Source organism: Rutilus rutilus (assembly GCF_951802725.1).
Source record: "Rutilus rutilus genome assembly, chromosome: 10".
Lineage (NCBI taxonomy): Eukaryota > Metazoa > Chordata > Actinopteri > Cypriniformes > Leuciscidae > Rutilus > Rutilus rutilus.
The window spans coordinates 32,508,352-32,519,152 of record NC_140215.1 but is presented as its reverse complement, the minus strand read 5'-3'; the positions used below and the strand labels follow the sequence as shown (position 1 = coordinate 32,519,152).

The 10,801-nt window shown below is 42.0% G+C and overlaps 1 protein-coding gene across 1 annotated transcript; it reads left to right on the top strand.

Moving 5' to 3' along the window:
* The first annotated feature begins 2,644 nt into the window (after positions 1-2,644).
* LOC311298523 (uncharacterized protein) lies at positions 2,645-5,901 on the top strand. Its single transcript, XM_084421528.1, has 4 exons — positions 2,645-3,027; positions 3,835-3,966; positions 4,236-4,373; positions 4,641-5,901. The coding sequence occupies exons 1-4, from the start codon at positions 2,943-2,945 to the stop codon at positions 5,801-5,803; spliced, it is 1,518 nt and encodes a 505-aa protein (XP_084277654.1). The 5' UTR covers positions 2,645-2,942; the 3' UTR covers positions 5,804-5,901.
* The last annotated feature ends 4,900 nt before the right edge of the window (positions 5,902-10,801 follow it).

The following is a 10,801-nucleotide window of genomic DNA, read 5'->3' as shown; positions in this document are numbered from 1 at the left end:
ATCCGGATCATGGCAGTCTTTTCGTGTAGGTGAAGACGTCGCTGAACTCCTTTTTGCCAACACAATATTTTCGCCGGGTTGATCCTCTGCTGCTCACATTGATCCACATTGATAGTTGGCCCCGGTGTTCTCTGATGCTCAAATCCAGAAATGAAAATAGCATGTGACTCACTGGCGGGAGTAGTCGTGGCCGAGAGGTTAAGGCGATGGACTCGAAATCCATTGGGGTCTCCCCGCGCAGGTTCGAACCCTGCCGACTACGTGGCTCCTTGTCTATTTGCGACAGGAATTGTGACATCCAGGAGCTTTGTACGAGCTGCTTTTTTTCTCTAACACAGAAAATTGGGCAACCCACATCTCTGTTCAAGCCTGAAGTGAGCAGGTTTTTGTGTAGGTGAAGACGTCGTTAGTTTATAAATAAGTGTTGGCACACCTGTCCGAGTGGCGCTACAAATTCTTCTAAAATCTGATTTTATTTCGGGCATGTTAAATTAGCGTTCGACAAACGCGAACAAATTTTTAGTTATTTATGTACACTCACAATAACAATTAAATGTTGTGCTTTTGTAAAATAAAGAAAACAAACAGGGTGCGCTTTCTGCCGTCTCGGTCTCCGTCACAGAAATTAACCAAAACTCTATGGCAGGGGTCGGCAACCTAACCCCTCATTTACACTGCACACGTCTGCAACCACACGGTGCCAACTCACACCAGGAGCATTTCAGAAGCGAAGCGACTGGATGCGTGAGACCACGTGATTTGCCTGTCCGACGTGGTTTTTCTTGATTTTGGGGGTTTCTACCTTACAGTCTATGCTTTCTACCAAGGATAAATTGGTGTGCAATACAATTGGGAGTCTGCACATGGTGTTTATTTTGAAATTGACAGTGTTTTTTAACTTTTATTTTGTATTTCCGGTGCGACTTGGACGCGCGTCCGTCAAAAATAGACTAGGCGCCTATATTTAGCGAAGCGGCGCGGAGAGCCGTTTCTGGGAAGCTTCTGAAACGCGCCGCGTCGCGGCCGGTGTAAACACAAGCATTGACTAGAATGGGCGCGATCAGCTCCGGTAGCCGTGTCGCAGCCGTAATGCGCCGCAGATGTGTGCAGTGTAAATGAGGGGTAAGGCACGCGTGCCCGCTGGCACACAAGCAACACATGCGAGAGAAGTGTATGTATTTCATTCAGATAAAGTAGTCTACCTGCACACAGATCTACATTTTGATGTAATAATTCCTCATAGTAAAAAAAGCGTATTTTATTAAGTTAGGAGTAGAGATGCACCGATTGATCCGCTGGTGACCGGAATTGGCCGATTTTCACGTGACATATGCCGATTTTATGCCGGTCAAATGCACTCGGGCTCCCCATGATTAACATCGCGCAACATCAGCATCACACGTGCACGTGTAATATTTTTTTTTCGCCGTGCATGTTAATCAATGAGTGCATTCACACCGCGAGCAGGAGCAGCGCGTGAGCGCCCCACAGGAGCAATGAAGCGAGTCTATTTTGTCTGCGCTGCTCACGCTCAATTAAAGTGAAAGCACACTTTTGATGAACAAAATAAATATGATTTCAAACAAAAGTGCCCAAAATGCACAGAATGTGCATGTCTAGTGTGTTTTAACAAGAACTGGATTAGGTTATGTCAGAAAAGAAAATGAAGACTCAAAAATATTTATATAAAATGTACCCATTTAAACTTGTTTTTATTATTCAGTTTGATATGGTATTTTATGAAAAAAAAATATATATAGAAAAAAAAATATTCGTGTGGGCTGTAAAGTGGTTAGAAAAAATGACATCGGAATCGGCTAAAATCGGTATCGGCAGGTCAAACTCAATGGGAAATCGGAATCGGCCTAGAAAATTGTAATCGGTGCATCTCTAGTTAGGAGTTATAAATACTATTAAATTGTCTATCTAAATCTAAAACAAATTTCAAGAGAAATATTTAAATTTCTGTACTATTTCTGTGTAAGCCATTATGAAAATGTAAAATGTTTGTGTATTTATATGAGTGTGTGCGTGTATATATATATATATATATATATATATATATATAGGCTATGTGTGTGTTGTGGCACAGTGATGAACTCGGAAACTTAAAAATGGCACTTTATGACAAAAAGGTTGCTGACCCCTGCTCTATAGGCTACTTGCCTCGGTCACGATAAGAAATATGTCTATAGAAAGCTTTGAGTGAACAAATATTATCTGATTATGCAATCCATATGAAACCATCCAATATTAAATTGGCTATGATATAACCGTGGCTGTGTATTCCCCTATATTCACTACAGTGGCTGGAAACATTGTTTTCATTCATAATTACTTGCATGGATTCAAATCAATCAGCAATTGAAAAATTCAGATTCAAATAATAGACATGCCCGTGTTTCTTGATGATCAATGCAGATTTATGCCAGTCTCCAGTAGAGATCCATTTCCTGGAGAGTTTAGGTGTAGGAGTTTAGTCATAATTACAACTTGTAACTTGTGGTAGAACTCCGACTTGTACCACGTGATCGCTGTACCACCTGACCACTGCAGATTAATTTGCCGTTGATAGTGTTGCCATAAAAACAATCAATCATCTCCTAATTACGGTCATTATTACGACATCCAACCCTAATCAAACACACCTGAACAAGCTAATCAAGGTCTTCAAGATTAGGCTATATTAGAAAGCTACAGGCAAATGATTTTCATTAGGGTTGGAGTTACCCAGACCCCCAATTGGATCTTTAAAAACGCATTTTCAAAAAGTGTTTTAAACTCTTCTGATAGCGTTTGGTTTGGGACTCAGCTGATATTTTGATGCAGCAACAGGGATTTTTCTTTGTAGTTTTGTGGTCCTTGCTGTCCGCCCCTCCTGACTCACTAATTCAGTGCATCTTCCAGCAGAGTTGATTTTGAGATTTTTGCAGGTTGAGAGGATGACAGCTCAAGTGTACTGCTCGTTTAGTGCTGTTTTATTGTGTCTGTCTGCTTGTTTGAGCGCAACAGATGCTGGAGTCCTAGGTGAGAAGTTCTTTTAGCTTCATTACGCAGCCTGAAGAAGTGCATAAATAAAGTGCCTTACAAAATTTGATTTCAGACACATCTGCTTACAAAAATACAGTACAGACGTCAAGTGGAAGTTCATCTTTGAATGTTGGTTTAGTTTTAATAATAAGCAAAGTGTAAATATGCAAACTGTCATAAGTTTATGCATTGTACAAGTAACCCATATAATCACTAATAGGCATTTTTGTTTACTGTTAAACACGAACATTAGTGTTATAATATGGCTGCAAAATTGTTACCGGACTGTATCAATCCTGAGTTTAAACTTTTGCTTAAGGTTTTTTTGTTTTAAGAAATGCATAAGCCTACAATATAACGTGGGGAGCTAATTATAACCGATAACTCTGCATTTTACATATATAGTGGGTTTCTATATTTGTTTTGTTTTCTGTTGAGTAGCTTATTAAAATGCTTAAAAGGAAATGAGGGTGGTCATTGCCAACCGCCATTAAAAGAAAGAGGGTGGTCATGGGGATGGCATCATTTTTGAAGATGTACACCAGTAAATTTGTATACAACATATTAACTGATGTCCATGCTTTCTATCAGCATTTCACTATTATTCACTCTACTACAGTGGGGTAGGTTGTATCTGCACTCAGTCTTTGAAACCGATTGATGCAGTTTAGTGAAAAATGGTAGATTTCTAAGCTACTTGAGTTGAAGCAGATAAATGTGTGAATATTATAAAGTGAGGCTGAAGCAAACTATTACAGCACTTCCTGGTCTCCCCTAATGATCCTCTTGAATCCTCTTCTGTAGTGCCTGGTCAGTGTCCGGCGACGCTGACGGTCGTGCCCTCCCGACGAGGATGCACTTCTGATAGAGACTGCTCTGGAGGACACAAATGCTGTCAATTTCCCTGTGGGTCCGCGTGTGTGCCACCTGTTTTCAGTGAGTTTTATTTGATGCATGCTATACGTCTTCCAGAAAAAACCCTGAAAAAATGTTTTCACTCAGGAATTGCTAGTAAGTTTCACAAATAACTGCAAAGAAACCGCAAGTAACACATTGAACTAAACGTGAAACTATGAAGTAGATGGACTGAATATTCCGGTAAATCCTCCTACGATTTTTTTTTTTATTTTTATTTTTTTTCATACAGCGTATGAGACATTCAGTATTCAGTGATGTGGTTTCTCTGTCATGTGTCTCTATAACAGCAAAGCCAGGGGAGTGTCCAAGTACAAATTTTGGAGCAGGAATGTGTGCAGAGTTGTGTTCCTATGACAGTGACTGTCCGAACAATGAGAAATGCTGCTGCAATGGATGTGGACATCAGTGTATGGATCCATTTGCAGGTATTTGTTGTTATATTAATGTTTGGGTCAGCTTTCTCATTTCAGTTTGTCTTGTTTTATAATTAATCGTTCTCAATGTAAAAATTATTTAGCCAATAGCACGGTTTAAAGTACAGGATGGCTTTACAAAATTAATACGAAAAATTATTAATACGATCATGATTAATAATTAAGAGGAGTAAAACTTGGTATTTGGGTTTTGTGCTGTGTCTGAGACTGAATGCCTCTAAACAGACTGACTAAAGTTGACTATCTGGATCCATCCAGGGAAGCCTGCAGCCGAACCCCGGAAGCCTCCAGGGAAGCCTGCAGCCGAACCACCAGGAAAGCCTCCAGGAAAGCCTGCAGCCGAACCACCAGGAAAACCACCAGGAAAGCCTGCAGCCGAACCACCAGGAAAGCCTCCAGGGAAGCCTGCAGCCGAACCTCCAGGGAAGCCTGCAGCCGAACCACCAGGAAAGCCTCCAGGAAAGCCTGCAGCCGAACCACCAGGAAAGCCTCCAGGGAAGCCTGCAGCCGAACCACCAGGAAAGCCTCCAGGGAAGCCTGCAGCCGAACCACCAGGAAAGCCTCCAGGAAAGCCTGCAGCCGAACCTCCAGAGCCTTCTAACGAACTACCGGAGCTTTCTACAGAACTGCCTGAGCCTTCTGCTGAACTGCCTGAGCTGGAGCCTTCTACCGAACCTCCAGAGCCTTCAGACGAACTGCCAGTGACGCTTGCAGCCGAACCCCCGAAGCCTCCAGGAAAGCCTGCAGCCGAACCACCAGGAAAGCCTCCAGGAAAGCCTGCAGCCGAACCACCAGGAAAGCCTCCAGGAAAGCCTGCAGCCGAACCACCAGGAAAGCCTCCAGGAAAGCCTGCAGCCGAACCACCAGGAAAACCTCCAGGAAAGCCAGCAGCCGAACCACCAGGAAAGCCTCCAGGAAAGCCTGCAGCCGAACCACCAGGAAAGCCACCAGGAAAGCCTCCAGGGAAGCCTGCAGCCGAACCACCAGGAAAGCCTCCAGGGAAGCCTGCAGCTGAACCTCCAGGAAAGCCTGCAGCCGAACCTCCAGAGCCTTCTAACGAACTACCGGAGCCTTCTACAGAACTGCCTGAGCTGGAGCCTTCTACCGAACCTCCAGAGCCTTCAGACGAACTGCCAGTGACGCCTGCAGCCAAACCCCCGAAGCCTCCAATGAAGCCTGCAGCCGAACCCCCGAAGCCTCCGGTGAAGCCTGCAGCTGAATCCCCGAAGCCTCCTGTGAAGCCTGCAGCCGAACCCCCGAAGCCTCCAGGAAAGCCTGCAGCCAAACCACCAGGAAAGCCTCCAGGAAAGCCTGCAGCCGAACCTCCAAAGCCTCCAGGAAAGCCTGCAGCCGAACCACCAGGAAAGCCTGCAGCCGAACCGCCAACTTACCCTTATGGGCAATGTCCTGGCCATAAGTAATGTGGCTGTGCATGCAGTTAACTGTGCTGATTTAACCATTGGATGTATGGTGTGTTTTCCCTGTTTATCACCAAATAAATCTCACACTTGTAAGACCATTTTCCTCTCTTTTTTTTTTTAAGTGGGAAAACAAGGAATTTGATTTTGTATTCCAGTGTTAGTTTGGCTGTTCTCTCTCATAATGGCTTATTGGAATCAATGCATGAAATCCCACCCTCCAAAGCCTCGCCGCCTTCAAAACGCTTGAACACACAGCAGAGTCTGTAAAGTGTCACAAGATGAAAGACTGCACTAAATTGCCTCATGTCTACAATGCATAATATTACAGTGATAATGAATGTAAACAACTTGCAGTGCTCTAGTTGTACCACCTGACTGATGCAGATTCATTTCGCTGTTGACATGGAAACGTCTGAATCAAAATGCCATGATTGGATGAAGAATTCTATTATTGATTGCTATAGGATGTGAAGTTTCAACCAGTATTGCCTATTGACTAATAGTCTTCTGCATTCTGAAGCATTTTAGTGAAATTGTGTCTTCTAGTGGTCATTTTAGGAAGTTGCAACTTCAAGCCTATTAACAGATGATCCCTTTAGTTACCTGCGACCAAATGAGTTCTGAATGCCTGTAATGCCGAGTTCACACTGCACAATTTTCAGAGTAGTCGGGTCACTGTTCTTTTCACACCGCACGACTATCTGGGGTAACGTTCAGTTGCTGCTGTGTGCACACTGCACCGATGACAGTTTCACACTGGAGTGGCTCAGTGGTTCATGTAGGTTGTCTACAAACCGGAAGGTTGGTGGTTCAATCCCCGGTTCCACCTGTCGAGGTGTCCATGAGCAAGACACCTAACCCCAGCTGCTCCTGACGAGCTGGATGGCGCCTTGCATGGCTGATACCGCCGTCGGTGTATGAATGGGTAAATGTGAGGCAATATGTAAAGCGTAGATGGCCAAGCCATAATGCCAGAATAAAGAGATGTCAAAGGTTCGTCCATTGACTACAATAAAGCATGAATGGGCCAGTTCTCCTCACCAGACATTAGTCATAGACTGTAAATGGGCAATAACATATTTGATTAGCATCTTATCAGCCTTCTCTAAAAAACTCCCCTGACATCATCTTAGAAAATGTATATACAATTCATAGATTTAGAGATATCATCCTCAGATTTGAAATGAAGCATGACCACACCAGTGGCTACACTGTGGTTGTGGTTATAAGTTGTTATACTGCATTCACATAATATGTTTATACATTTAATACATACACTCTTAATATATATTTTTTGTTTTTATATCTCAATATTAATAAGAGTCTGATTAATTCTGAGTCTTGAACTGTAAACTGTCAAGAGTTGGCTTTCTAAATATATGTTGGTTATGTGTCTATTCAGAATGACTTTTTATTTTGGGTATGTAATGTATGCCCCACTTGCCAAAATTGGGTCTGTCTGGTAAGGGGTTAATGCCACAAACTTTAAGCTGAGGATAACATAACTCTAAGGCTAGCTCAGTCGGTAGAGCATCAGACTTTTAATCTGAGGGTTCAGGGTTCAAGTCCCTGCTTGGGTCTTGAAATCCATTGGGGTCTCCCCGTTCAGGTTCGAACCCTGCCGACTACGTGGCTCTTTGTCTGTTTCCGGCAGGAACTGTAACATCCAGGATCTTTGTACGAGCTGCATTTTTTTCCTCTAACATGGAAAACTGGGCAACCCACATCTCTTTTCAAGCCTGAAGTGAGCAGGTTTTTGTGTAGGTGAAGACATCGTTGAACTCCTTTTTGCCAACACAATATGTTAGCTGAGTGCATCCTCTGCTGCTCACATCCACATTGATGGTTGGCCCTGGTGTCCTCTGCTGCTCACTTCCAGAAAAGAAAATAGCATGTGACTCATTACCACTATCACTGATTCACTTTCAAGAGTAGTCGTGACCGAGAAGTTAAGGCGATGGCCTTGAAAACCATTGGGGTCTCCCCGCGCAGGTTCCAACCCTGCTGACTACGTGGCTCCTTGTCATTTTGTCTGATTGCGACAGGAGTTGTGACATCCAGGATCTTTGTACAAGCTGCTTTTTTTTCTAACAAGGAAATTGGGCTCTTTTCAAGCCTGAAGTGGGCATCGTTTCAAAAGGCCCAGATCATCACTCTTTCAATGTCAGTGTTCCTAGCTTTGGAAGGAGCAACCTATCTCTCTCGTCCCTTTATAAATTGTGGTCTTCATCCTTTAATGCCACAAACTTTAAGCTGACAAAGCATGAACACTTTAAGGAGAAAGTGCTGTTATATCCCAAGGGTGGCTGTTCCCTGGCAAAAGCCCGGTTAGCTCCAATGGTAGAGCATCATACTTTTAATCTGAGGGTCCAGGGTTCAAGTCCCTGTTCGGGTGAAGGTTTGTTGCAGACCTCCCCTAATCTCTTGCTGTGCTCTTCCCAACCTTTGAGGGAGATGGTCTTCCTCTTCAAGATAAGATGTAATGCTTGGTTACTAGCAGTGTTGGGGAGTAACGGAATACATGTACCGGCGTTACGTATTCAGAATACAAATTATGAGTAACTGTATTCCGTTACAGTTACAATTTAAATAGTTGGTATTTAGAATACAGTTACATCGTTGAAATCAATTTATTACATGACGATACTTCTCTGTTTCACGAGTTTATTCACTCTCTAAATAAATTAAGGCAACTCCATGCATTTCCCAGATGCCCCAATATGAAAACGAAAAAAATGTGTGGTTTGCGTGATCAGTCACAATGGAGTCGGAAGAGGAGCAGCGCGAGCTAGAGGTAGAGATGGAGCCGAAACAACAGAGCCAGGGCAAGAATACGTTTCTATCTTGGAAATTCACATTCACATTAGCATTTCACAAGAGAACGAAATATAACTGTGCAGTGCAACCTCTGCTTGCCAGCAACCAACCTCCTTTCAGCGTCCAAAGACTCCACCTCCAACCTGAAGAAACATCTTAAAGTAAGTTTTTTTCAAATATGTAGACCTACACCACAAAACTAGTTGAAGATCATTTTTTTTAATCGGTCAATTCCAGCGTTATGGACGTGAAATTTGCAGTCAAAACTTGAAATATAAATTCTCAGAAAATGAATTAATAACAATAGTGAAACGTCCGTTTATCCATACTCCCTTAATAAAGGAGTCCAGACATTAGAAAAATATCGGTCTACATGCGTTTTATATTTAATATGAGGGAATAAAAAAATCTTTAACTTTTAGGTGGCAACATTTTTTTTGTTTTTTTGTAATTCTGTGAATTACACTGCGCAAACCAAAAGTAATACTACTCACCGGATGAAGAAGGGTAGGCTCTCCACAGAACCTAAAATATTCATGTTATTTAATTTTTCGTATTCGCATTCATGAGGAAAAAAACAATGGTCGTGACAGTTCTCCGTTACGGACGTGAGCGCTCTGAAAGCAGCACTAAAAGACTGCTTTAAAACTTTCACAGAGACCTCAAACAGAAACACAAAGCCTTTCTTTAAAGTGAATTTCGTTTTCGTTTTTTAGAGCTTTCACCCTGCACGCGTTTGCAGTCCGTTTATCCGTTCCAGTTGCGGTGCGTATAGGCTACAGCAGTGCAGCGATCGTTTCCGCACCGAGTCTATTTCTGCTGTGCTGCAAACGCTGAATTAAAGTGACAGCACATGTTTCGTGGTCAAAATGAACACAGATTGAGCTGAAAATGTAGTAATTTAACCATAAATGCATTTAATTAAATTAAATAAAACTAAATTTAGTAATACCACCATTAATGTTTTTAATTAAGTACTGCTTTTTTTCACAGTCATCTTTTTACTTTAAGACCGGGGTAAAGCAATGAAAACAAGACGAAATAATGAACAACACTCGTCTGATTCGTGGAGGTTGAAAAACAAGTTATTTGTGGCATGCAAGATTTATTGTATTTAAATTTAAATGCTAAAAGAAAAGGCATGATAGTCGGCTGTGTTTGTCAATTTTAAGTTTTAATTTAAAATGTTTGCATTTTTAATATAAGGAGCCTACATAGTTAAATATGTTACCACTTGCTTGAACAACTTAATATATAATCTATATAGAAGTAATGCATTGATTAATACGTTGTTTAAATTGTTTAAACTTGAATACGTCTATTAAAGAGTGTATATGTGTAGGCTACAAAGAGAATTGCACCGGTGACAAAACTTTTTTAAAAATAAAAGTTGCTGATAACTTCTGGATTTGAAATACAAATATTGTGTAGGCCTATGTGTTTGTGGTACAGCCACGGATCAGTTACGCACTGCAAACGCAGCATATGTGAAAGCACTACAGCGCGTGCTGCTCCTGCACCGCATACGCACTGCACACAGAGTATGTGTGAAATGGGCGCGTATAAGGTAGAAGGCCCTACTTGCCTCACAGACATGTCTACTTTTAAACAGAACAATTCAACACGAAAGAACTGCTCTCTGCATGTAATCCGTATGAAATGTGCATTTCTCTCTGGCGCGTTCACTAGGCTACTGCGAAGATCACGAGTCAGCATCGTCAACTTCATCTTTGTAACCGACACTGACAAAGAAAACACTTGTTTATTAATAAACAATTAAAATATCTCCTTTCTATATTTGACATAGGCTATTCATAATTATTACTTTTGCTGGTTCTTTGTGACAGCTTTTAGGTGCTTTATTGGCATACGCATCACCACCGCATCACCAGGCCTGTTTATTAAGCAGGATTTGATGGCCAACACTTATAAAATGCAATTCAATGTGGAAGTAATCCAAGTATTCAGAATACGTTACTCAGATTGAGTAACGTAACGGAATAAGTTACAAATGACATTTTTGGGCATGTATTCTGTATTCTGTAACGAAATACGTTTTGAAAGTATCCTTCCCAACACTGGTTACTAGGGACTTTAAGCAACAGCTGCTGATGGAACGGCAACGGCAACGGCAGCCGGAAGTAAGCGTTAACTGCCGTAGCTAAAGAGCGCAAAAATCAC

What these genes read in the sequence shown, in the direction of transcription:
- LOC311298523 (XM_084421528.1), top strand. Translation starts at nt 2,943, where the DNA reads ATGACAGCTCAAGTGTACTGCTCGTTTAGTGCTGTTTTATTGTGTCTG. An exon ending in AACAGATGCTGGAGTCCTAG is followed by an intron (nt 3,028 to 3,834) that starts GTGAGAAGTTCT and finishes CCTCTTCTGTAG; the next exon opens with TGCCTGGTCAGTGTCCGGCG. An exon ending in GTGTGTGCCACCTGTTTTCA is followed by an intron (nt 3,967 to 4,235) that starts GTGAGTTTTATT and finishes TCTCTATAACAG; the next exon opens with CAAAGCCAGGGGAGTGTCCA.